Source organism: Pyrus communis, chromosome 9, assembly GCF_041283825.1.
Source record: "Pyrus communis isolate YQ-2024b chromosome 9, ASM4128382v1, whole genome shotgun sequence".
Classification (NCBI taxonomy): domain Eukaryota; kingdom Viridiplantae; phylum Streptophyta; class Magnoliopsida; order Rosales; family Rosaceae; genus Pyrus; species Pyrus communis.
Genome location: NC_142573.1, coordinates 6,904,358 through 6,930,061, shown reverse-complemented (window position 1 = coordinate 6,930,061; position 25,704 = coordinate 6,904,358). Strand labels below are relative to the sequence as shown.

Below are 25,704 nucleotides of genomic sequence, written 5' to 3'. Positions count from 1 at the left end.
ACTTTAAGTGGAATTTGCTAACGCATGTGATTAAAGAATGCGAAAAACTCCATGAAAATTCTTTAGTTTTCTTTTTCCCAATTAATTCAAAATTAAATAATAATAAAAAATAAAAAATAAAAAAATAAAAATAAAAAAACAGGCATTCGTTTAAATATCACTACAATAATGCTACAACACCAAAATAAAGCAAACAAAGGGTATCATTGCTAAAATGCAGCAATATAAATTTTTCAAAAGAATATGAATTTGAGATGCATCAGATTAGATTTATAAGAATAAGAAACTTATTTTTCCTTCATTCGAATCAAGAGTACAATGAATGATAAAAATATAAGCCTAATTTAAAGTGAGGCCCAAAGCGCATACCTTGTTCGCCGTGTCTCTGGGCCGCCTCTGCCAACTACCATATGATCCTTCAACACCCAATGTCGGATTTTCGAAAGCAGAGAAACTCCAAAATGTCTTCAAGGAGTAGGGCTGAGAGATTGTTACACCTTCTTCAGTGATTTTTGCTATCTGAAGGTTGTTGATAGCAGATTGATCTCGATAGAGAAGAACACGCATGCATTTCTCTAGCAGCTTTACACCCTCTTCGAAAGTCAAGTTCTCATTCCACTCATCACGAAGAATAGGCCGTGCAAGGTGATTTCCAAATCCTGTAGCTACATGATTGTCCTCAAAATTTACACCAATCATGCTAACCAGGCCAAGGTACTTCTGTCCGTTTTTAACTCCACCAAGAACAAGAGAGTTCCACAATGGATTGAACTTGTTACGCCTAGTGTACATCACACGGTTCAAATGGATTGAACAAGAGAGTTCCACAATGGATTGAACCTGTTTGGGTCCCAAAGAGGTCCCATCATCCCACATGTTGTCGTACAAGACGAGATCATCCAGATAACGTAATAGCTCCTGAAAGTTACTTACTTCTCCACTTGCACCAATAAGAGAATGTTTTCCAATAAGTTTCATTCGTTCGACACTCTTGTATCGCAGGGTAAATTCCATCTTTATACTCGAGAGCCAGAACAGATGTACCAGTTACATATGGGTACATGGTTCTCTGAGAGCTTTCAAGATTGCACAGTAGGTCAGGTTTCGATTGGTTCGACTCCATTAAACTCGTTTTGTGTTTTCGAAGATTTTGAAACGAAGAGAAAAAATGCTCACGATCTGAAGCTTCCGAGTACAATTTAACGTAGCGGAAAATATGAGAACAGTCAGACCAGGTTGTAAAAGTAAAAACACAAGAACCTAAAATCCACCTTATCTATAAAAGTCTTAAATTTGTATTGAATAAATTGAAATCTGAATATTACAACTGAAAACTAGACTATATATGTTGAGAATGAGTCTCATCTTGATGGGACGAGGGACCTTGCATGGGCTTATAAGTAGTTAGGCTACTCCCTATATTACCGATTGGTTTTATGGTGGAACCTCAATTTCTTCATGGTATCAGAGTAGGTTGTCCCACGTGTGAAGCCCAATGGCCACACACGCTTCACGTCACCCCGTTGTGTGTCCACGTGTTAAGCTTGAAAATTCGCTAAAGGGACGTGTTGAGAATGAGTCCCACCTTAATGGGAGAAGGGACCTTGCATAAGGTTATAAGGTCATCTCCAACCGAAGGAAGGCTAGAGAGCTAAAACACCCTCCAACAAATTAATATTTTAATGAACAATGCAAGGTCATATTTCTTACCATCTCCAACCGAAAGCCAAAAGGTCATAGGGCCAAACATATCTCTGTGACAAAAAACCATTTCCAACCGAGGGCCAAAGGGTCGTAGGGCCAAACATAATTTATTATTTAAATTTAAAAACTATAACAACTTAAATTTATAAACTACAACTTAAATATTTAAAATAAATTGTGAAAACACTTACTTCGTCGTAGTAATTGCGCCGCTTTCATGTCTACTTGCGGCTGCAATGCCATTTATTCAAACTTGATTGAAGATGTTTCTTCCATCTTGAAGAACAATTCTCGTGGTTTCGGGTGTTCAATGGAGTGGTGTATTCGTAGAACTCATAGTATTTTTTGGACACATGAGTCCAAACACCTTCACTTGTTTGAGAAGTCCCCCTCACACTATCTTCCAAGACCCATCTATAAGTCGTGCAAAGAGCTTCATCTTCTTTTCGGGTCCAAGCTCTACCTTTCATTGCAGATGAGGCCATTTGAAAATTATTGGAAGAGGTAAGAAAATAGAATGTGAAGAATTGAAATAAAATGAAGTGAGATAGTATGGAGTGGTGAAAATTATGTGACAAATGGTGTAGGAATGGCGTTAGGTATTTATAGGGAAAAATGAGAATTTTTTTAAAAATTTAAAAAAAAATTTGGCCATAAAAAGAAAAAAAAATTCAAATTCAACGGTAACTAACGTTAGCTAGCCGTAGGCTTTGAAATTGTGGCCCGGCCCGAGACTGGTTGGCTGGCTAGGTTGGACCAGCCAGTTAGCCCTTTGGCCCTTTTTTGTCCCTTGGGGCCTACGAGCTCTTTGGCCTAACTCTCGGTTGTAGACGGTTTTTGAGCTATTTTCAGCCTTCTAGCCCTCTGGACCCTTCGGTTAGAGTTAGCCTCCTCCCCATATTGCCAATTGATTTTATGGTGGAATCTCAACTTTCTTCAATATACATATAGCCATCAAAAGTTAATCCTACTTGTAAACATAAAAGCTATGTCCGAAATGAGAAGGAAAAGGAAATCCTAATTAAATATAAAACAAACAAATCAAATAGAAAAAAAAAAATTGAAGTAATTAAAACCTATAGCTTGTAGGAAAATTCACACACACATTTATATATTTGGTTACAGTAAAAATTAGTTTTTATTTATTAATGGCCTAATCAGATAAACGGTTAAGGTAATCGGAAAGTAGCCCCCATGGTAAAAAAATTAGGATTTAAACCCTCATGGTATAGTCCATTGGCAAATTTAGTTCAAAAATGATTTTTCCATTAAATGTCTGTTATATGTAAGGGTAAAAATGTACATTGATGTGTGCCTTCTTCTTCCTTGTTTCCTTCCTCGTCTCTCTACTCTTTCTATAAAACAAGTACAACCAATGTACAGAACAGATGAAGGGGACTAACAAATCAACCCCAAAATTCCAAAAAGTCATGGATTAAACCGCAATGCAATCTCGAAACACTAATAATTCATTTGATAATGCTAAAAAAAATAAACTAAACTAAACCTCACATTAATCTTTTGCAACAACAATTGGGATTTTAACAAACAGATATATATATATATATATATATATATATATATTGATATATATAGAGAGAGAGAGAGAAATGTGGTGGGTGGAAAATGGGGAGTTTTGGGGGAGGGCGGGAGTGGTTTAAAGAGAACTCCAGAGGGACTTTTGGTATCAAATCAAATCAATGTGTCCTTTCTTCATCACTGGCGGTGGTGGTGAAGTTGAAGACTTGATGCTGCTTTAATTTCTCAATTACTCTCCAGCGCCCCGGCTCCTCTCCTAGTCCGAGTGACGACTGTCTCAGTGAGCTCTGTTCCCACTTGGATACATAAATATATAACAAAGGTGGGCAACTTCCAGTCTTGAACAGCAATTGGGTGGGCGGGGCTCAAATTCATCTTAGCCACCTTCTCAACGACTCAAATTCCCCAAATTTTCACACTATTAGAGAGAGTAGACATTGAACATTGAAGAAGAAGGTGCATATATCAAAATACGTTTTTACCCTTGTATTTAACGAGCATTTAACGAAAAATCACTTTTAGACTAAATTTGCTAACGGACTACACCACAAGGGTTTAAATCCTAATTATTTTACTACGAGGGCTACTTTCCGATTTCCTTATCACCACGGAGACCGTATATCCGATTATGCCTTTATTAATTTATTATATCTGTGAATCTAATGTATGCATATTGTGTCCTATATATTTACAGTATGGTGATGGTGTGGAGCCTGAGTCCGGTGATCTCCTCAGGAATATCTGAAATCTACGATGAACAGAGATCATAATGTTTCTGTATGAGCTAATGAGAGCAGTGTTAGAAGGAGAATCCTCTATGATTTCCATCTCCTCCTACAATTAGGATATAATTAATTACTTGCCGGAGTTGTATTTGTATTCTTATAAACCAAGTTTTTTTTTCTTTTCTTTTAGAATAAATCTTATAAACCAAGTTACCTCGTATCTTAATTAAGCTCTAGGGCTTATGTAAATTGGGTTATCAATAATTTTATTTAATTCTCTAAATTCGGTATTATTCGTCTAGGTCTTTGCTGTGCTCTCTCTCTAAACACATAAACCGTCCCACCTTAATTTCCCAGCCTATCCCTAAAAATAAAATAGAGTAGAACAAAAGAGACTGAGCAAATTGGATACAAAACGTTACTTGTATTGTATATGTCATTGACTTCGTATATCATCAATCGACGACATGCATTACACAGGTACTTGAATTTGTTCACGAAATTAATTAAGGAGCACTCAAACAATGAGATTATAACTGAATACAGATACAATATCCACCCAGCTAGCACTCGTGATTAACTTTATTTTTGCATGCCTCTCGCTAGTGAAGTTTTATTCGATTCATACATAGAAATACGATCGAGGGAAGTGCTTCAAGCATGTTAAGCACATGCATTAGAACATAATTAGATAATTAATTAAGCACACTGCATGCATGGGCATGCAGAAGCCTAATTAACTAATGAACTAGTTGTGAGGTTGTGCATCAACAGCCTGACCAGCATGATTGCAGCACCTTAGGCACTCTCTTCCATTGTAACTCCATCTGCAACAACCATAGTAGCAACGCCCTCCACGGCCTCCTCCACCATTTCCGCCATGACCAGGGTTACCGCCATATCCCCCACGACTTGGGTTGCCACCATACCCACCTCGCCCAGGATCTCCTTGGTACCCGCCACCATATTTGGCGTCACCTACACCACTGGGATTTGTAGTAGTCTCCGCAACTGAAAGTCATATAAGGAACATACATTTAAATGAGGTGACAATATTTCATTTATTCAAATCATTGTGAATTTGGAACCTAATTTAATTTTAAGTAGCATATACTTGTACTATATCTATTTGGTGAATAAAGTTAAGTACACTAGTATTAGTTGTGGAAAGTACAACAAATTAAGCTCACAAATTGTATTTATAACTTTGCTTAGCAACTTTGGTGACACTAGGTAGATGGCAATATATAATTTCTACAAAAAATAGAAGGGAAAAGTGAAGCTCACCATTTGCGGCCACGTCAGAGGAAATGAGAAGGACAATGGCAAGCAAAAGACCGAAGTAAATGAAAGTCTTGGAAACCATTTTTGATCAAGTGAAAAGAGAGTAGAATACTTGAAAATTAAGAAGCATTCTTGCCTCTATTTATAGAGAAAAATAGAGGGCGGTGTACAATAAATCTACAAGTTAACCCCATACACCACCGTACACGTACAATGTAGACTGTGTAGTTGGAGGTTGAGGAGTTGCCTTCCCAAGTTTATTAAATTTAAAACACGTATATCTTTTCTTAAGGGAATTGTTATTGGCACTCTAAAAATTTCATTTGGCACTCCAAACTTTCTAAAATTAGAAAGAAAAATACACTTACGAGTAGTGTAAAAATAGATTTTTGGAATGCTAATAACAATTCCTTTTCTTAATTACTGATCAGTGTTCTCATTGCTTCTGATATTCAGTTTACTTTTCTGATTAATAACAGTGATGAGTACAATTTGTCTTAACGTTATGAAGCAATTTTGTTAGCTATTAGAAAGACCGAGAAAGTTCGTCTGGATTAATTGGTCTGGGCCATTAACTAATCGATTTGCTTAAATGTGAGCGTCCAATGCAAAACTAATCAGCGGTGGATGGACATGCACTAATTTTTCAAACACTAGAAAAGACCATATTTGATATGGGAACTTTCGAAATAATTTGTAGATTATAATCGAGATAAATGATATGTAATTAGGATCGAGATAGATGAATATCGGCGTCACGAGTGACGTAAATTGAATAAGATTGTAATTTTGACTCTGGCGGGGGGCTCCATGTTATACACATGCCTTGGACATATGTCAGTGAGAGTCAGAAAGATCATGACAAATTAAGTTGCATGGGAACTACTCTATAAAAATAGTCTTGGGCATACATGCATGTCTGCATGTCAATCTTCAACGAATAGATAGCATGGAGGGAGCCTGCAAATTGCAATTTAGATCACTCGCGCATCTCATACAGCTTCGACCGACATATAATTGGTAAAAATTGTCTTGAATATATTTTCTAGTTTCATTGAAAGCCCTTTTTGGTAATACTCTCTTGTTGTTTTAAATACAAAAGATATTCAAAAATTTGAATATAGAATTCGAATAAGCAAAAGAGTGCTCTTAATCAATGGAACTAAAATGACACATGCAAAAGAGTAACCCTTTTTATTTTTCTTTCTTTTTCTTTGCAATTGATATTATGGTTCATATTTTGTCTCGAGTGGAAGTGGGAGAAAGAATAACACAGCCGCACGCATAGAGAAGTGCAAAATCAGTGTGTTTTCTCACCGAAAGGTTATTTTCTGCTCAGTTTGACAACGCGTCCTCTGTGGTCAATTTATTCTGAATTTGACTTTTCAGACTTGTCTAGGGCCAATTGGATTTGAATGGTTCATTTTACTTTAACAAATATTAATACAATATGTTATATGACTTTCAAATGTCATCAAATTGGACCCAAGTTATTTGACTTAAAAGTAATCTATTACTATGAAGGCATCCGAAGTGGAAGAAGATTCTTGGAACATATTCTTTAAAAATAAAAAAAAAATAAAAAAATAGATTTAAGAAAAATACCAAGCCATTCTTAGAGTCAAGTATACACTAGATTTTTTTAAATTACAGGAATGAAGAATCAAACTTGAATGCAAAAAATAAAGTAGACTACTCTAGTCACTTTGGATAATTTCAACTCTGCGAGCCAAGCAATTTAGCAATCAGAATTACAAGTGGTCGATTGATTTAAATTCAACTACAATATTAAAGATGAATCCAAAGCAATAGACCACTTACGACGTCGGTCGGTCTATTTTCATTTTCTTTCCTTTAGTTGGCTGGTAAAGTTGATTAACGTTTGTTTACAGAAACAGAGTCTATAAAACCTATGGATTAGAGAAACAAGGGGCTAAAAAACAAAATAGTGCCTCATGCATGTGTATAAATAATTAACATTTCCATCGCTTGTTTAATTTGCAACCAAAATACAAATCAATCCTAATTTCCTTGTGATCAATTCCCAAGCTAGCATAAGAGAAGATGAGTGTAGAAATGTTGGATGGTGCCACCATTGTCAACTTTGTGGAAGATGAAGAAGCATTCAGCCTCTCAATACGCGACCGTTTTGCTCGTCTTGACACCAACCACGATGGTCTGCTTTCTTATGCAGAGATGCTGAAGGAGCTTCAGTCTCTGAGGGTCTTTGAAACCCACTATGGCATTGATGTGAAGCCAGACCCCGAAGAGATTGCTCATGTCTACGACTCGCTGTTCGTGCAGTTTGATCATGACTCGAACGGGGCGGTTGATTTGGAGGAGTTCAAGGCTGAAACCAAGCGGATGATGCTTGCTATGGCCAATGGGATGGGGTTCTTGCCAGTTCAAATGCTGCTGGAAGAAGATAGCTTCCTGAAGAAAGCAGTGGAAAAGGAGTACTCCAGTACCGAAGTTTAAGCAGTTGATTAATTAAGCACTTTTAATAGATTGTACTTTTCTATTTAATTACGATGAGCCTTCTGCATTGTTGATTTTTATGTTCAAGTTCGATAAAAAATAAATGAGGATGAAGAGATCGAAGATAGCTAAAGTAAATGTTTGTAAAATTCAATTACAATTTTATCTAAGTTTCTACTGAATTTATACACATTTTGTACCGAAATCTCTCGTTCTATTTTTACTTTGTACTCCTAATCATGAGTAAGATTGCTACAAATGGTTACAAAAATAAACACATCTCGGGAGCTGGAACGAAGGAGAGGATGTTTTCACCGAACAACTCAAACAATGAAACCAGGAGATGCCCAGAATTCAAGTCATCCTTCCAAACCTGAGTGAGGAGAGCTGATTTCTTTAGAGACTGACCAACAGGCTTGCCCATTCTACTTGTGATGTGTGGAATGCTCTCGTTCGGCATCTTCTGAGAGGACGAGGAGGGGCCTGCATCAGTTTCCCCTGCTGGAGCTGGAGCAGCTGTGTCTACTTCCATGTGAGATGGTGAAGAAGTAGTTGGTGACAAATCCGTTGGCCCATCAGTTGTCATTTTCTTCAGGGGTGGTTGCTCTTCCATGTGCTCCGCACTTTGCTTGCGCTTATCTTGATTATGTAAATAAGAATCAGAGTTAAGACTTAATCTAAATAATAAACCTTGAAAACTAAGGGTTTCTTCTCCTTCCTGGACAAGAAACCCTATTCATCAGCTTTCCAATCACACACATCCAAGGGGGTGCTTCCTTCATTATGCCCAAAGTCTACACATAAGAGCAGAATCCCATACCCAAAAAGGATAGGAGGGGGCTATGAAAACGGAAACTCTATCTTGCACCATTGCATGACTGATTTGTTACAATCGGACAACATAAAATAAGCTTGTAGCTTAAAGGTACTCAACCCACAGACATGATAGTGCTTATGCTTCTTGTATACCCGTTTGAGTAGTGTAATCTATTATATTGCAAGAAACTTACAAACCAATCTAGCAATTTAGGGTCACGAGTTCTTATTGTGTGTAAGAGATAGCGGAGAAACACATGGGAGAAAAGAGGATATGAAGAGTGGAGGAAGGATGGTGGAAAGATGTAGAACAAAGGTACAAGGAAAATTTTAAAACCAGAAGCCCATTTATGCTGGTTCTATGCTTGTATAATACCATTAGGAAATACGATTCATTCTAAACCAAGCATGTATTAGTAGTGTAACTCATTTGAAGTGGTTGAAGTGCCATCATTTAAGAAAACATAAGCCGTTAAATGTCTTACTTGGCAGAGTAATAAGGAGTCTCCCCTTGGTCTTCCAATAAGATTGCGGTGCTGGAGATGGCAAAAGTGGGAACATCTTGAGCCTATCATATATGCATTGACCTGCTGCATTCTGGAAAAGCGCAAGCTCTCATTAGGAAGCCTTTCTTAAGATTTTCCAACAGTATATACAGGCATGAAAATAGACTCACCAACAAGGCTCCATACACACGCCACGCTTCATGCCGCTTCATCTCATTCTTTTGCTTGTCAAGAAGAAGCTCTGGTTCAAGAAGTCGCAGATATGACTCCAGATTTGGCAGTACAAGAAAGCGAACCTGCAGTGAAAAATAATCACCCAACAGTAAAGAACCCTTCCTTCGTGTTCAAAAAAATATAAATAAATAAAGATTCACATTCCCAGAAAACCAAATCCTTGAAGATGAGTAAAACATGGAAGTAGATTTCTAATGAAAAAAAGATTGACAAATTACTATAGCCTAGAAAATCGAGGTAAATGACTTTTTAGAATAAGAGTTCATATGTTATAGAGAGTAAAGGTATTGCAACATCTTCATTTTTCTAGAAACAACTCATTAGCAAAAGAGAAATTCTTGGAAAAGTTATTGCAAATATCTTCCATTCCACCATATTGAACTTCTAGGACTCAGAATAAAGAGACTAAGACGATAATGCAGTTGCAGGCAGTGCATAAACTTGCAGGCAAACAGGCCTGGAGCCACCTAGCTTTATTTACCAGTACATAATTCTCTTTTCAATGTATGAAAATAGATAACAAGAATACGCTAACAGAAACTTATGGGAAGAACACGAGAGATATTACTTCAAGTTGAATTTATATTCCAAAACATTTACTGCTTTATATAGACTGTCTACTGAACTGATTTTCTTAGTTGCAAGAAGCATGAGGCATTACCACATTGGGCCCTAGAGCAGCTAAACCTTGAATTGCACCGTAGTGTTGAGTCAATGTCCGCTTTGGGTCCAAAAATGCATTGATCAAAGTTTTCGTAAGACGCGATTGGAGAGTGTTATATACATGCCCAAACCTGTAACAAATTCAGATATTGAAACTCATAGGTAAGATGACAAATTCATACCAAAATATACGCATGGAATTTGAAAAGAAAATACAAAGCTTTGCTTCCATGGTAAAGAGATATTTTTAAAACAACAATCATACTAGGCAGATTGACTATGCTAGTCCAGTTTCACTTAACATGATGCACACTAAAAACCTACTTTTAGTTGCTTAATACACAAGGATCACAAAAGTGCAAAAATAGGTCTGGACGTGACCAAGGTCAAGTCACGAGAAAAGTAGGAGGTGATATCTCAAGAACAGATGTCAGAGAAAGTACAAGAAAAGGGAAGCATGCCAGCTGAAAGATAAGCATGAAGGTAAAAGGAATTTTAACCAAAAATAACAAACCTAACCTTTTGCAGATTGAAGCAACCAGGTTTGCAGTGAAGTCTCTAAGTTCCCAATGATTGTCAGCAAACCTGTTGCCTAACCTTTTTGCAACAAGGCAAGTGACCACAGATGGCATCAATTGGTGCAGCTGATCAAGAGCAAAAACAATAGAGGTCTCAGAATAAAACTCCCATATAAGTAACATATTTTATCCTAATCACCACCTTACATACTTCAGTCCCATGATGGACAACTGAGTCCAAACAAGAGAACAACAAAGCCTTTTCCCACTAAGTGGGGTTAGCTATATGAATTCTAGAACGCCGCTGCGCTCAGTTCTGTGTCACGTATTCCATTAGATCCAAGTACTTTAAGTCTTTTCTTAGAGTCTCTTCCAAAGTCTAGTCCAAACAAGAGAACCCTTCAACATAAATAGCATGAGTTCCCAGATGAAATTTTTTAGAAAGAAACTGAAAAGGGACAGGAGGAAGGCCATAAAAAAGTAAAGGTGATATCCTTAGAAGGCCAATCCACCATATTAATGGGGTTGCATCCACCTTAACATATGTTTTAGGGATACTGCCATCAGCCTACCCAATCGTCAAACCAGAAAATTACAGAATTCAACTAAGACATGATTATACAGATGTGCACATAACCCTATAAATACAATAATAGAAAATTAGTCACATACGGCTTTCGTTTGAAAAAAAAAAAAGGAAACAAAGAAGAACGAAGCACTTACATAAGGTTCTATGTGTATGTGAGGATTCTGGAGAAGACTCTGAACAACTCGCATCAAAGCAAATAGAAGTGCATAATCATTCAAGCCACGAGCAACCTTATATACATTAAGAACAGTTGGTATAAGTAACCAATGGCTACATATCTTACCCTTCTTGTAGCTATCATTGACAGTTTCAAGAATTATACCTCGTCAGCGATAAAGCATGTGAAATAAGGAACTAATGGATGAAGTCCCGAATCAGTGGCCAAACTCACTAATGCTTCTTTAAACAAAACCAAATCAGACCTACTCACAACAAGCTCAGTGATTTTGTCAAAATATAACTGCAAAGACAACAAAGAGAAGGAATATGTAAACAAGCTGCAAAATGAAGTACTTCCAGTATAGGATCAGACAAGTGAAATATGTACCTGAAGCTCCCTAGATAATACATGCTTAACAGGTAATTTAATGTCAACGGGAAGTCCATCGCCCTTTTGTTCATAACTTTTACCATCAGAAGGAGGTGCGAGTACTACAGAAGAAGAACACGAATTACACAAATTCCATAAGTGAGATCCCAAACTTGAGCTAACAAAAGTAAAAAAATGGAGTTAATTCTAGTTCCCCATAATTGTAATAAAAAAAATTATCAGTGGATACAAAGATTGAATTCAAGACAACCAAAAAAGAAGAATGTGACACAAACTGCAGAAAACCTTAACACTCACAAAATCATGAAAAATGTCTTGTACATTGGAGACACCGAGTAGTTTTTAAGAAAGAAGATACTAGGCATTTCATGCTTCACACAACTTTAGACTTTAGATAGTGCTACAAAACCCATAGAATGCTTTACTTTACTACAGCTAATTCCTAGAATACCAAAGTCTTAACCTTTTCATATTATGAAGTAATCAAAACTCCTAAATTGGAAGTGTGATTTGTGATCAACAATTATTCACACAATCTTCAAAGTTAGAAAAAAAACCTTCTAGAGGAGCATTTTCTGGAATTGCAGGTTGTACGCCTTCTATAGCAAGCCAGTGACAAACAATTCCAGTATCAAGTGGTGCTTTTGGTAAAGGAGCTTCAATCACCTACAGTAAAACATAAATGTGAATGATTAAAAGGAAACATACAAAATCAAGTAGAAAGTGAAATCAGATTACTCAGTAACACATACATCTTTAAAATCCACATCCTTTTCGTCAATGTAATACAAATCCCTGTGCCCAATAGCTCTTTTGAACCGCAAAGGACCTCCGGAAACATAACCATAGATTGGCTGGTGCAAGTCAAAGGAAGCAAAATGAGATTTCAAAGAATAAACAAAACCATGCTAATGAAACATATCGAAAACCTCACCTCTACATTTCTTATGTTGAGTGCACCATCAACGTCGTCAGCTGTCAATCTAGTTCTCCTCGAGTGACGCATGCATTTAATAGCCTCCTGTACTTCCATCACAATGAAATCATACTCAACCCTCCAATGTCTCAAATCCCAATTCACCAAAAAAGCATAACTACATTATCTTTTTCACCGACGAATCAAAACAAAACCAACCCAACTTCCAACTATTCAGTCCCAATCTTACCACAAAAACAAGTAAACCCAATTCCCAAATCTTACATATTTTACTAGTTCAACCTTCAACGATCGAAAACGACAACGTCAAAACAAACCCACATCAGAATTAAGTCGGAAAAGTTGAAAATTTACCTGCATGATCTCACGGAGGCGGTATTCAACATCGGGGGCGAGAGCAAGAGCAGCATCTGGAGACAAGTTGTTGATTCCTATGCTCTGTGCAATTACTTCAACATTCTCTTTGGGCACAATGCTCATTATTCTCGACTGCTCCTACTGACCACAGTCTCACAGCAGTGTTTCTGAAACAAGCAAGCACGGTAAGCAATTTCCCATCAAAAACTTCAACATGTTTAGTAAAAAGTAAAAACGCAAACATTTTGTGAATCTTGGTGTGTAAGATCTTATGGAATGAATAAAAACGGATTTTCTTTCCTACCCTTCAAATTTTCTGGGTAGTCAAGCAGAACCCTAATACTCACGAATGAAAGCGTCAGCTTGAGCAACCGTGGTTGCAGGCTTCGGTCGTTCACTCGGGAAGGAGGAAGAAGATTCAGTCTGAAAAATAATAATAATAATAATAAGAAAAGGAAGGAGGATTCCGGATGAATACCCGGGTCGGGTTAGAAAGTCAAATATTCGAATCGGGCCTCAAACCGCTGATCAAAGTGCTAAACACGACCTTAAGGCCCGTTACTTTTCTAGAAAACGTTTATACAGTTATGCTTATTTTCATTTTTGTTAGAAGTGCTTTTATTAAAATTACGTTTAAATCGTAAAGTTAATGAGAAATTTTAAGTTTAATTTTAATCAAAGGTGAATTTTAACTACATTAATGCTAGCTCATTGTGAGGTTAAGTTCACCCTCCTCTTAAGATAAATAATAACGTTTGTTCAAGAAAAAAAAATGATTTGAAATAAAATGTACTTGAAAGTAATTGCTTACGCTTTTCTCAAAACTAATCCAAAAGCGGTCTCAAACATGTCCAAATAATTGGTTGTGTAGTGGAGCCATAACACCTCTAATGAGAGATGCAGAATGCCTTGAAATTAGCATTTACATGTTTTGTTAATTGGAAAGTTCTCCAATAAAATAAATATCGATCTTCATCGAAATTGTATATATACATCTTTTTCTATGCTTTAGAAGATGGGCGCAATGAGTTATGGAAAGAAAAATGTAAATGTACATCTACATTCACATTTCCATGTCCCCATGATGCAAATGAGATGTAAATGTGATTTTTACTTCTCAAATTTGCATGTCTTCACTATAGATGCTCTATTCAAGGAGAGTAACAAAGTTCTCAAATTTATTCACCATCGCAGGTAAAATTACATTGCACGTGTCATAATCTACTTAGGTCGGTAGAATACCCCAGCTTTCTATGAATCGTAACAAATCGAACTATGGTTCAAGTCTTAATGATTCTAGTGACCTTTTAGATCACATATTGGTTTTACGAAAAATACTTCCTTATTTTATTAGGAGTTTTAACGAAATACTTTCGGTATTATTCACTTTTAACGAAAATGAAATTTTTACTCTAAAAAGTCACTCCTGGTACTGTTCACTTACAACGCCTTTTTGTCATTTTGATTAAAACTCAAAGTTTTCACGCCCTTTTTATTAGTTTTCCTTATTTTATTGTCTGTATTCTTCATCCGCCCCTCTTTATTTATCTCCTCATGTATTGATTTTGGTAAAAAATTGTAACATGTAAGTGGTTTTTCTGATGAAAATGGGAAGACAGACACCTAAATAAAAGAGTGAATTGCAGCAATGATCCCTCAACTTTAATCAAATTGAAGTAATGGTCTCTCAACTAAAAATCCATTACCATTTGTCACTCAACTCATCAAAATGTGTAGTTATGGTCATTTTCGTTAACTCTGTCAAAATTCAGTCAAAATGAGTTATGTTAGAAGGATCATTGCTACAATTGGGTTAAAGTTGAGGGACCATTTCTATAATTGAGTAAAAGTTGAGGGATCATTGCTCCAATTGGGTTAAAGTTGATGGACTATTTCTCCAATTGAATTAAAGTTGAGGGACAATTGATACAATTTTTCTTATTTGATTTTCCATATTTGCCCTTTGATTTAGCTTCACGTACATGGCACATGACTCATTTTGACGGAAATTCTAACGGACCATAACAGCATGTTTTGATGAGTTGAAGGACTAAAGCTAATGAATTTTTAATTGAATGACTATTGCTAGAATTTACTCAAATAAGAAAGTTCCACTCGATTTTAGGAAAGAAAAACTTGATGGTAAAGTTTTAAAGGTAAAAAAAACTGTCCCATCCTAGTCCTAATATCATAAGCATCTCTATCTAAATTACTTAAAAATCCCAAACCTTAATCTCCCCAAAAAAAAAAAAAAAAAAAAAAAAAAAAAAAAAAAGGAAAGGGAGAAAGCCAATGCTCGTTTTCCACTTTTAGCACAGCAACACCCCAAGCAATTAAATTGCTACACATTGGTGTTGCATTTCACCTTTTCTAAACACATCTTATCCATCCAGCAAATTATAGTACGACCTCATTCTTGGATGTTGGCCTCTCAACCAGCGCCTAAAGTTGTCGGCATGATTTCATTTGGATTAAAATAAAGACCACCTAAGTTACAGTGAGCCACCAAAGTCACGTGAATGATACATATTAATCCAATGTATGTTTTAACTAAAGTTACGTAACGAGAGAAATAATATAGTGGATATGAACTCATTTACACTTAAATTTTCATTTATTAGAGGATAAGATAAATCATGTGAAGAGTGAGATAGAGTAATCCAAAATCATGTAATGAGTGAGATAAGGTGATAGACTCTGGGCGTACTCAAGTTTCTCTTCACTAGAGAATAGAAGAAACCACGTGATGAGTGAGAGAAGGTGATGTGTTAAAGTCAGGTGATTCTTACATTAGATGTCACATGAGATAAAGTGATAAAACTCTGGTCATATACTCAAGTTTCTCTTAATTAGAGAACATAAGAAGTCACGTAATGAATGAGATAAATTGATATGTTAAAGACATGTGATTTTAACATTAGATGTCACCTAAGTATATTTCATCTAAGTATATTTCAAAGTCACACGTTAACTGAGATAAATGAACATAGATATTCTTAAATGACATCCAATTTTTTTCTCTACAAAAAGAGCAGAAGAAGTAACCAGAAAGTAAGACATAGCCCTAACAGCAAGTAAGCTTTATATGAGGCCAATGTGCTGAACCCATGTGCACAAAGTGGATGAAAAAGCAAACCCACCATGCCCCCCTCATCATCTAATCTTTCACTTTTCATCTTCTATTATTTTTCTGATTAAATTACAGATCCATCCAGCTCTAAAGCCTTCTCTACTCTGCAGATCTTCTATTTTAATCCCATTTAACAAGTAATTTTCTCCTAATTAAATGTATTAGTTTCTAAGAGATGTATTAGAACTCTAAAAAAGTCAATCCTGCATTCCTTGTCGGAAAAAAAATGAGGAAGAAAATGTTGCAGGATGACTTTTTCGGAGTGCTAATAACAATCCCGGGTTTATTTCTTCTCTTTATAAACACTTCTACACTGAATCTTACTATGGTTAGTAGTATAATTGAGTGAGAATCTCAGTGCACTAATCAACTATTTCCTGAAGCATATGTATTATGTAGGAAAACTCAGCTACTCTGGATGGTCTCGTTGTAATTGGCAACACTCTTTTGAGCATCTTCTTTGAGCTTTCCAGTTGAGATGGGCATCAATGGAGGTTTGGTCAGGAGTGTTTTCTCGAGACACCGATCTTTCGGGACATACGAGAGCAACGTGAGTTGCCGCCATACATGCTGCAACCCTCTCCTGCTAACTGTGCTATGTATTAATGTGATCTGTGTTTTTGTTTGATGGCATCAGGTGAGGAGCAATGTGACAGAGAGGAGAAGATGGAGCTCGGTTAGATGGTACCTATGTGGGGATGAATATAATTCCGTCATGGCGGAGAATGATTCGGCTTCAGTTAAGAGCTCCGTGGCTACTGCCGCCTCGCAGTTTAATTCAGTTTTAGCCGTTGCAGACGAGGAGTCTAGTTCGGTTAGGAGCTCCGAGGCAACTGTCACGCAGCCGATGCCAGAAGACTTGAGTGACAAGGGAAACATCGGAAGAGAAGCAACGAAGGAAGATGTGGAAGTGGCAAAGGCTGAGTCTTGGGTCTCCAAAACAATGTCCGAAGAGCATGCAGCAACCATCATCCAGTCAGCATTTAGAGGCTTTCGGGTAATTCGACACTATCAGATTACTTCAATTCGCTCATCTTGTAGAAAAATAAGTTTTAATTCAACAGAAATTACAAGTATTCAAAGATTTTTAGTAGGATTTATGTTACAATTTTCTTTTGAAAGGACGACATCAGCTCTAGTTAACATGCCTACAACCACGATCTGCAGGTTTATGTTACAATTTAAGCTACAGAGAAAACCGAAGTTATCTTAAAATTGTTTCGAAAATGCTAAATCGTTCTGCACTGGAAGTTCTGGCTAATAGTCATTAGAATGCTTGGATTTCAGACTAGGTGTCGAAATGGAGGAGCTAAATCAAAGGATGGTGAGCAGGAAAGTCCAAGTAGGGGATCTCTGGGCACGTCGGTTGAAGTTCAAACAGGAAATTCTGTGGAAGTTTACTCGATTCAAGGAGAAAATTCGGCTGCTCACCACCGGGCACAACAGAAAGCTCAAGCTCAGGCGCTAAAACTGAAGGTATACCACAAACAACTCTTCCATTCGATTCTTACAAGTTACAACTGTGTAATGCTAAAACCACATTCGTTAAAATTTACAGGAAGATTGGGATGACAGCACGGTGAGTAGTAACATATCAAAAATGAGAATGCAGAACAGACTGGAAGCAACAAGAAGGCGTCAGAGAGCACTGGCTTACGCCTTTTCACAGCAGGTACATCTGAAATTCATTCTATCGTGGAACCGATGATTCAACCTCTCTCTATCTCTATCTTTCACGCGACGTGAACGATAAGAGAAATCAGGTGACTGAGAGATAGAGAGAGAGTGATAAATAACCGACTACACTCAAGATTTTTCCCTGAAAGAGGTCCTAAGACTTCTAGTATGGTTTGGAAACTATTTAACTTAGTATTATTTGTTGAAAGCTAAGGATCTGCTCAAAGAAAAGGCACACCACATCTGATGGCACAGAACAGAACATGGGTTGGAGCTGGCTAGAACGGTGGATGGCAACACGCCCTACTGAAATCTCCTCCGCGGAAAGTCATATAAGCGACCAGGTTGAACCAATTCACAGCAGCAACCAAAGATTTGTCATCGGAAAGAGACTGTTCGACGGGGCAGGTGAAGAAAAAGAGAGCTGCGGATCTAATGAAGTCGGTGTCCTATTTGATAACTTTCCGGTAACACCATTAGAGAGAGATGGCTTCAGTCCAGCTAAAAACAGGTTCAAGACTACAAGAAGCCTATCGAGGCAAAAATCAATGCCAAGCTATGTGTGCGGGAAAGAGTATCCCAAGGTAAGGACATGTCCATTATTTGAGCTATGATCCGAACTGAGATTGTCAAAAGAGGATCGACATTTGAAGAACAAAATTACTAAGTTCCAGCGTTTGATTCAATGACTGGCTTCGACATTGATACAGGTAAGCAAGAAGGATTGTTCACGGGAAGCCGATAAAGATGAAGAGCGCAACAGAGAGCGAACAGAGAGAAGCAAGTGCAGAAACTCTTCGTTCTAAGGAACATAATTCCCAACTAGAATCTCTGTTAAGTAAATAAGATTCTTGTTACTATTTACCATGCACTTTGTATGAGGATTCTAATGGACTTGAACCTTAATGTAATCTGATGCTTGATAACTGAGAGTTAAAAACATTCAACTCACAGAACCTCGTCTTCTCCGAGGGACCAACGAAAGTAAAAATACTAGGTAAAACATCGTCAACGACAAGAAGGCCGTAAAAAAGGGAAGAACCTGCGTGACGAAACCAGTTATTCGAAAAAGAGGACAAACATAACGAATATATTAGCAATAACAGATGTTACATGAAACATAACCAATTCCCCATCTGGAAATACAGAACCATACAAAGCCAACTGCCAATCCAAGTTTAGCTTATACTATTGACAAGTAACTGCCAATCATTAACGGCAAAACATAATATCGAAGTAAAGTTTTGATCTGAAAACCTATATCTTATCGATATCTTCATCCTCAAACTCAATATAGTCATCAACACCGCCTTCGGTTTCTTCGTCATCAATACCCCCAGCAATACCCTCGTTGAGACGTGTATTCTCTGGAAGCTCTCCATATGCCTTGAGGAGCCTAGCCTCATCAGGCATGTACTTGAGGATCACATCAGCTTTGTCGTCCTGATAGTCACGAAGACCGACAAGAATGATATCGCCAGCTGCAATCCAAACCTTCTTGTGCATCTTACCACGGATGTGACAAAGTCGCTTGGTCCCATCTATACACATGGCTTCACACCGACCGTTGCCAAGCATTCGGAGCACTTGGGCATACTCCTGTCCATCTTCCTTAAACACAAGCTCACGCTTTTCGTCATCAGCCTCGTTCTTACCTCTCTTCCTGTTCTTTCCTCCCTTACCCTTGTTCTTCGGCATGCTTACGAGTTCTGTTTCTGCAACCAAAGTAGAATCAGATACTCAAACTCGAAAATCAACTGCTTCTATAAGTTCATAAATTATTTACAAACAACAAAACTTGATGGTTTACAACATACTCAAATTTCACGAAACCAAAGTTTCATCGGACAAAAACGTGCCATAAAACAAACAATTTTCAGTTCCACCGCCCAGTTTTCAGGAGATCAAAAACAAAACAAATTTTGGAAAGCAACAAAGACTATGTTCCCAATCTTTTTTTTTATTTATTTAAAAAAAAAACAGGAGATTCCCCACGACAGGAGGGGGGCCAGAAGACTTGAAGAGGCAATTCAACCACTCCTGGCCACCATCGTGCACCCGGAATCGAAACCAGGACGTCCCCACAGAGAAAAACCCTAAAAATATAGGTTAACAAAATATTTTTTTTCAATCAATTAAATACTAAATTCCAACACAAATAGATTCTAGGTCTGTTCAGCTGACTCAAACAACAGTTCATTCGATTTCAGAGAAGAAAAAAAGATTCAAAATTTAATCATTCAAACATAAATTTAACTTCAAGAAATAAATAAAATTCATCCAAATTAGGGGAAAACCAATTAAACCAATAAAATTAACAAAATTCAGATAACATGGAAAATTAGGAAGAACACAAATTCTCTGAAATTCCAAAAACCCACACAAGATTAGATCAGATCCCAAAAAAAAATGAAATTCAACATACAGCTCGCTCTATCGATTTACAAGTAAACCACGAACGAAGCAAACCCTAGAATCGATAACAATTTCAGAAGACGAAGAAGGTAGGAGAAGATTACCTCTGTTGTGCGAAAAGGCGAAACTTGGGGGAGGATTCGACGGCGGAGCACAATCTGAAAAAATATCTGAGCTTTGTAATCGAATGGAGAGCCCTAACTAGCACGAAGCTCGTATTTGTACCACAAAAGGTCAGGTGGGCCCAAGTTGGGCCGGGCCCAAAAAAAATTACTTTGACCCGAAGTTTAGAGGCTTGGGCTTATTGAAAGAGAGAGAGAGAGAGCGCGCGCGCGCGACAAGAAAGAGAGAGCTTAGAATATATTACTTGCTCGGCAAGTAATGCAATTATTTCGGGAGATATTACAAGTAATGCAATTACATAGAGGATGGAACGTCTATATTTCACAGGTACCCTCACCTGGCATTCACAAATCCGGCTGGATTTCTATCATGTCTACGGAAAACACTAACACAGATAACCAAAACGCAGGCAAGGTGGAAACAATGCAGCAGCAGCATCACGTACCCAAAGGTGTTATCCACCGAATCCTCCGACTCCTTCCCACTATCCCTGCGGTTCGCATGAGCTTTCTTTCCAAGCAGTGAGAAGGCCTCAGGTCTTCTGGCTTTGTATTAGATTTCGTGGAGGACAACCTTGATGGCGAACTTGATGATCGACCAAGAAACTTCATCAACACTTGCGACAGGTACATAGACCAGTTCCGTGAGTGCGACAAGATTTCCATAGACAAATTCATGCTAATATAGAATAGAATAGAACAGAAACTATGTGCGGGTGATGGCACACCCATCAAAAGAATGTCACTCTTTTTTCTGTGGAATCGAGTTGGAAAACGAATTTCACAACTTGAGCGAGTACGGCATTTGTGAATTTTCCGAGATCCTTTTGTTCCTCAAGACCGTCGAGGAGATTGAGTCTTGTGTAGAGCCGGCCCTAAGGGTAGCTGGAGTAGGCGCCTGCCTAGGGCCCCCACTTCGGAAGGGTCCCTAATTTTTAGGCGAAGCCAGGTAGGTCTGGACGGAGATGGGCTTCCTACGGGCTTATATGTAGACGTCGGAATTTGAAAATCTTTTGCTACAGGGTCGGCCTTGTGCAAGAAAGAAGACAACCATATTCCCAACATCATTTTAATTGCACGATTTTACTTAAGATGATCCCACCATCTTTTTTATAGTTGCACGTCTTCTCCCCTTTAAATAGTCTCACCTAGGGGTGGGCACGGTGCGGTTCGGTGCGGTTCCACCCCTAAATTGGAACCGGAACCGAAATATATTAACGGTTCGATTCGGTGCGGTTCCACTTAAATTTATGACTAGAACATTACGGTTCGGTCTACACCGGTTCCGATTCGGTTCTTGCCGGTTTACGGTTCCTAATAATAAATTATTTGAACACCAAATCATTATGCATTCAAATACATCTTCTAAAACTGATTACATAAAGTTGCATACAACACATCTTTTTTAATGCAAATGTCTTTGGTAGTGGCACCAAGTCAACAAAAAGAGACAACTAAAATACATATGCACTGGTCAATCAGTCAACAAACAAAAAAATGATGAAACAAATTGCAAGTTTTCAGACTTCAGAGAGCAAGCAAGAAGCAGCAGCTCCTGTACACAATTTTTCAACCTATTTTTCAACCTATTATACCATGACATGTGTGTGTACATATAATTTATTTATTTATTATTAATAAAACGGTTCGGTTCGGTTCGGCCGGTTCTTGGTCATTCGAAACCGGAACCGGAACCGGTTTGAACGGTTCGGTTCGGTTTTTCACTCAAAGTTGACTTTTCCGGTCAACACGGTTTTTTTCGGTTTTTTTTCTTACGGTTCGATGCAGTTTTGCGGTTTGGCGGTTTTTATGCCCACCCCTACTCTCACCATCTTATTTTTACTTTTTTGCTTTTCTCTTAAATATCACCTTTATGTTTATCCATTCATTCATTTATTGAATATAATAAGTAACATTGTAATAATAGAAAAATGATTGAAATTTGAACGCGAGGTGTGTAATATTTGAATAATGTTTGTATATATATATATATATATATATATTATTTTTAATGATATTTGATGTATAAATTGACTTTTCATGTATTTAGTGATTTTTTTTTTTTTTTTTTTTTTACACATGTCAATGTACAAATTGTCAGGAGTCAGAGAACTCTACGACCCCACTTCAAAAGCTCGCCTATGGCCCCACGAATTCTCAAGGCCAGCCCTGGTCTTGTGGCACAAACTGCCTCGAGTTTGCTCGATGCGACCAGCATTCTGGTGAAACTGAAGACTCGAGCACAATCAATGAGCAGAGGCAATTGGTTCTGAGCAGAAAACTTCAGCTTCAAGCGGCATCTGGGGACAGTCTATCGCAGTAAACATTGATGTGCACAAGAACAGTAATCCTATCGCTGAAAATCAATCGTAAACTAGTCATAGTACCAAAGATCTACAGAGAAGCATAAGTAATAAGCGTTCCAATGATTTATTAAGTTGAATTAACCATCTAAAACATCATTAAATACAAGAAAAGCTTCATTAAATTTCCGCGTTCCTGTTTCTGCATGCATAGCTAAAGCAAAGCTCAATTTCGATCAGCTCTTTCATGCTCCAACTGAAGGGGGCAATACGCGTTCAGTTGATTTTGCGACCCATCTTGAACTCCGTTGTCAGTCATCTGATGTTACAATCATTTTCAAGAATGAAGATCAGACCATCTAAAGGGATCTTTTGTGGTGTTTCGTTTTCCCATTTCAGATCATCAAGCGTCACAGCTATAAGCAATTCTACACACATCTGTGATGCAACAGTCCTGGGGAGCTTCTGCTAGGTTCAATATTCTACCTTTGAATCAACCGGCATTTACATTTGATCATTCGGGTGGAGCAACCTTTGATCTCCAAGTATGGTACTTACACCCTGCAGTTTCATCATGCAGTGATACTTTGGAGGTGCAATGGCACCTGCCTGCGTGCATAGTTCTACTACTGCCGGAGCATGCCCATAAAATCCCCTCCCTTCATTCAAAAGTACTTGAGGATCCTGAGGACGCCGCCGCCATACAGTCTTTGGAGGTACAAGATCATCTACATTTGCCTTCCTCCAAAAATGGGTTCCCTGCCAACTCTCATACTTAAAAATTCCGCAAAGCCTAGCCTTATGCCCAGATGGCCCAACATGAACTTCTGAACAATGTTTACAGACTTTCGCTGGATAAACCATCAGCAACTTCTCCACGCCATTTCTAAGTATTTCCCATGCCCTTAAAGTTCCACTGGCAACCAGAATCAGTTCATCAGATGACAAAGACTCAGCTCCATCAACGCTAACACAATCACTTTCAGAGTTCCAATTTAAATGATTTCCATCATTTGCCCCTGCTTGCCAGCATAGCTCGACAACTGCAGGAACACGTTCAAAGTCAAACCTCTGATGGTGTTTTATAACATCCTGGAACATGTGCTTGAGGTGAAATGCCTCTACTGGAACAAGCACATCTTTCAAACCACCAACTATCCACTCATGAACTCGATTTTTGCCACGACGTTTGAAGCCACAACAAGTTTGAATTAAGTGGCCTTTCTCACCTATATATACTTCTGGACAGAACCTGCAAAAAGTAGACCTTTCGTTGAGTCACAGAAATTGTTCAAAAAGAGCTGTATGGAGAACGGAAGGTCAATTAGATAAATCTAGTTTGGAAAACATAGCTCGTGCTGCACCTAAAAATAACATTTAGGGAGCTCAGGAGTCAGGAACATTCAGATAAAGTGGTCTAATTATTCCAAAACAAGAAATACAGAACATAAACTCTAGAGCTTCAAAGTCGGTATTATTCCAGGACATGACATGTCAGTAACTATGCGATGGAACAATGAAGTGCCAAGTAGGTCAAAGCTTAAAAAGAATTTATTTTATAAGCAAACAAATACTTGGCAGATGAGGAATTTACTTGCAGGCCAAAACTGGTACCATTTTGAGGAGAGTAGAGACACCTTGCATAACGAGCCTCCGGGAATCAAGGACCTCCTGGGCAACTGGTAACATGGCCGGCACTGGGTAATCTTTAGCTCGGTTTTGGATTCTCTTTTGAATCATAGGCTTCAGCTTCCTTAAGTCCATCTTCGAGCTGTAATACCTTGCAAAGCTGTCCATAATTTTACCATTGAAATTGGATCTCTCGCACAATTTCTTCCTCAATGCCATAATTTCTTTTTGGTGCCAAAAATTTTACACAAAATAAATCACATCTGCTCCACAAAAGGGTAGACAAAAAGCCAATGAGTCAATCCAGAAAACATAACAAGAAGTTAGAACAAAACCAATATTTTTACATAAGAACAGAAAAGAAGGAGACAGAGCATCAACTAAGAGCAGAAGAAAGCAGAAATCAGAAGAAAGCATATTAAAGCAGGCAAAAAAGACGGAGACAAAGCATCAACTAAGAGCAGATTTCCTCCAGATTTGCTTAATGCAAAACCATAAAGTGAGTTGTAATCTAAAGGCTCCTACCTTAAAATTAGACGTATATATCAAATATATCATTTAATAATCCTCACGCATATAATTATCCTAAATAATCAAATGCGAAACATATATCATAATCTTCGGTTGAGAAAGTCAGTTTGTTTTATGGGGTTTTCACTATTTTCAAAATCAATATCAAATTTTGTGAGGAAGAGAAAAGAATTTACCTTTTGTTCTTTCTTAACTTTAGGTACTTCAGCTACATAACCGGAAAAAAAATTAATTTAATTATAGTTTAACTAATCTGGGTTAAGATTAATCAAAAAGCTTGGAAATTTCAGATCTAAAATCACACCTCAAGCTGCAAGTAGAATCAAAACTATGGAATTTCAAAACCACTCACCTTAAACACAGAGGTCTTCGCAGCCTTCAAAGAAAAGTCACAAACTCGAAAAACCCAATCTCCTGAAATCGAAAACAAAACCAAATTAACCATCATCACCCAGAATCCGAAGCTACAAACAAAATTCCCAAAATCAGAACAAAAAACCCATTTAAAATCCAAATTTACACTCGCTAGAACATAAAATTCAAAGCAAAGAATTACCCAAATCAAATCGGCAGCAGGAGATGCAATCTTTTATGGGCTTCAAATTTTCTTCAAATCGAGACCAAATTCGCTATTTTTCAGCAAGAGAGGAAGAAAGCAAGGCACATAGAGAAGTGGAGATCGGAGAGCAAGGCAAAGAGAGGTTTGAGAGAAACAAAAGGCTTCTGAGAGAGAGAGAGACGGAAATGAAAAGAAGAATCCAGAAGAGAAACGTTGTGGTCTGCGAAGAACACGCGTGGCGAAGGAGGGCAAATCCGCCCTTTAACTGTTCAACCAAGTGAAAAAACGCCAGGGATTAAACCAAATCGAGGGCATTTTTGCCATTTTACTGTCCATGAACAGTGCATCCGAGTTTGGGTTTTAGTATAGAAAAATAATTACTTGCTCGGCAAGGGATGCAATTATTTCGGGAGATATTACTTGCTCCGCAAGTAATGC

General features: G+C 37.8%; 6 protein-coding genes and 1 pseudogene across 8 annotated transcripts; 2 read left to right on the top strand and 5 right to left on the bottom strand.

Annotated features, from left to right (window-relative positions):
• Nucleotides 1-269: 269 nt before the first annotated feature.
• On the bottom strand, nucleotides 270-1,123 carry LOC137740438 (proteasome subunit beta type-4 pseudogene; annotated as a pseudogene).
• A 3,351-nt stretch (nucleotides 1,124-4,474) lies between these two features.
• LOC137738883 (glycine-rich protein-like) lies at nucleotides 4,475-5,409 on the bottom strand. Its single transcript, XM_068478355.2, has 2 exons — nucleotides 5,256-5,409; nucleotides 4,475-4,979 (listed from the first exon to the last, which is right to left on the bottom strand). Exons 1-2 carry the CDS (start codon nucleotides 5,332-5,334, stop codon nucleotides 4,717-4,719), a joined length of 342 nt encoding a protein of 113 aa, XP_068334456.2. The 5' UTR covers nucleotides 5,335-5,409; the 3' UTR covers nucleotides 4,475-4,716.
• A 1,821-nt stretch (nucleotides 5,410-7,230) lies between these two features.
• On the top strand, nucleotides 7,231-7,810 carry LOC137739356 (uncharacterized). Its single transcript, XM_068478917.2, has one exon. The coding sequence runs from the start codon at nucleotides 7,317-7,319 to the stop codon at nucleotides 7,728-7,730; it is 414 nt and encodes a 137-aa protein (XP_068335018.2). The 5' UTR covers nucleotides 7,231-7,316; the 3' UTR covers nucleotides 7,731-7,810.
• Nucleotides 7,811-7,834: 24 nt separating this feature from the next.
• Nucleotides 7,835-13,326, bottom strand: LOC137739355 (transcription initiation factor TFIID subunit 6). Of its 2 annotated transcripts, XM_068478914.2 has the most exons (13): nucleotides 13,205-13,326; nucleotides 12,898-13,067; nucleotides 12,541-12,627; nucleotides 12,359-12,460; nucleotides 12,164-12,272; nucleotides 11,604-11,707; nucleotides 11,379-11,516; nucleotides 11,191-11,286; nucleotides 10,469-10,593; nucleotides 9,948-10,080; nucleotides 9,223-9,348; nucleotides 9,032-9,143; nucleotides 7,835-8,369 (listed from the first exon to the last, which is right to left on the bottom strand). In XM_068478914.2, the coding sequence occupies exons 2-13, from the start codon at nucleotides 13,021-13,023 to the stop codon at nucleotides 7,993-7,995; spliced, it is 1,635 nt and encodes a 544-aa protein (XP_068335015.2). In that variant the 5' UTR covers nucleotides 13,024-13,067; nucleotides 13,205-13,326; the 3' UTR covers nucleotides 7,835-7,992. The 2 variants fall into 2 exon arrangements, with proteins under 2 accessions (XP_068335015.2, XP_068335017.2); XM_068478916.2 differs by lacking the exon at nucleotides 13,205-13,326 and having other exon boundaries at nucleotides 12,541-12,632; nucleotides 12,898-13,037.
• A 2,627-nt stretch (nucleotides 13,327-15,953) lies between these two features.
• On the top strand, nucleotides 15,954-18,633 carry LOC137739377 (protein IQ-DOMAIN 33). Its single transcript, XM_068478945.2, has 6 exons — nucleotides 15,954-16,580; nucleotides 16,668-17,027; nucleotides 17,318-17,506; nucleotides 17,589-17,702; nucleotides 17,917-18,291; nucleotides 18,418-18,633. Exons 1-6 carry the CDS (start codon nucleotides 16,509-16,511, stop codon nucleotides 18,511-18,513), a joined length of 1,206 nt encoding a protein of 401 aa, XP_068335046.2. The 5' UTR covers nucleotides 15,954-16,508; the 3' UTR covers nucleotides 18,514-18,633.
• Nucleotides 18,634-18,766: 133 nt separating this feature from the next.
• LOC137739378 (eukaryotic translation initiation factor 1A) lies at nucleotides 18,767-20,447 on the bottom strand. Its single transcript, XM_068478946.2, has 2 exons — nucleotides 20,227-20,447; nucleotides 18,767-19,422 (listed from the first exon to the last, which is right to left on the bottom strand). The coding sequence occupies exon 2, from the start codon at nucleotides 19,403-19,405 to the stop codon at nucleotides 18,965-18,967; it is 441 nt and encodes a 146-aa protein (XP_068335047.1). The 5' UTR covers nucleotides 19,406-19,422; nucleotides 20,227-20,447; the 3' UTR covers nucleotides 18,767-18,964.
• A 2,204-nt stretch (nucleotides 20,448-22,651) lies between these two features.
• On the bottom strand, nucleotides 22,652-25,600 carry LOC137739899 (APO protein 4, mitochondrial). Of its 2 annotated transcripts, XM_088700504.1 has the most exons (5): nucleotides 25,264-25,600; nucleotides 25,060-25,121; nucleotides 24,884-24,915; nucleotides 24,142-24,439; nucleotides 22,652-23,799 (listed from the first exon to the last, which is right to left on the bottom strand). In XM_088700504.1, exons 4-5 carry the CDS (start codon nucleotides 24,393-24,395, stop codon nucleotides 23,052-23,054), a joined length of 1,002 nt encoding a protein of 333 aa, XP_088556630.1. In that variant the 5' UTR covers nucleotides 24,396-24,439; nucleotides 24,884-24,915; nucleotides 25,060-25,121; nucleotides 25,264-25,600; the 3' UTR covers nucleotides 22,652-23,051. The 2 variants fall into 2 exon arrangements, with proteins under 2 accessions (XP_088556630.1, XP_088556631.1); XM_088700505.1 differs by lacking the exon at nucleotides 24,884-24,915 and having other exon boundaries at nucleotides 25,264-25,468.
• Nucleotides 25,601-25,704: the final 104 nt, after the last annotated feature.

Coding starts and splice junctions, on each gene's coding strand:
- LOC137738883 (XM_068478355.2), bottom strand. CDS start 5,334: ATGGTTTCCAAGACTTTCATTTACTTCGGTCTTTTGCTTGCCATTGTC. Junction 4,980..5,255: donor CTCTGACGTGGCCGCAAATG/GTGAGCTTCACT, acceptor TATGACTTTCAG/TTGCGGAGACTACTACAAAT.
- LOC137739356 (XM_068478917.2), top strand. CDS start 7,317: ATGAGTGTAGAAATGTTGGATGGTGCCACCATTGTCAACTTTGTGGAA.
- LOC137739355 (XM_068478914.2), bottom strand. CDS start 13,023: ATGAGCATTGTGCCCAAAGAGAATGTTGAAGTAATTGCACAGAGCATA. Junction 10,594..11,190: donor ACATACACATAGAACCTTAT/GTAAGTGCTTCG, acceptor GCTCTTGATCAG/CTGCACCAATTGATGCCATC. Junction 8,370..9,031: donor ACTCCTTATTACTCTGCCAA/GTAAGACATTTA, acceptor TACATAATCAAG/ATAAGCGCAAGCAAAGTGCG.
- LOC137739377 (XM_068478945.2), top strand. CDS start 16,509: ATGGGCATCAATGGAGGTTTGGTCAGGAGTGTTTTCTCGAGACACCGA. Junction 16,581..16,667: donor TCGGGACATACGAGAGCAAC/GTGAGTTGCCGC, acceptor TGATGGCATCAG/GTGAGGAGCAATGTGACAGA. Junction 17,507..17,588: donor CTCAGGCGCTAAAACTGAAG/GTATACCACAAA, acceptor TAAAATTTACAG/GAAGATTGGGATGACAGCAC.
- LOC137739378 (XM_068478946.2), bottom strand. CDS start 19,405: ATGCCGAAGAACAAGGGTAAGGGAGGAAAGAACAGGAAGAGAGGTAAG.
- LOC137739899 (XM_088700504.1), bottom strand. CDS start 24,395: ATGGCATTGAGGAAGAAATTGTGCGAGAGATCCAATTTCAATGGTAAA. Junction 23,800..24,141: donor GTACCAGTTTTGGCCTGCAA/GTAAATTCCTCA, acceptor TACTTTTTGCAG/GTTCTGTCCAGAAGTATATA.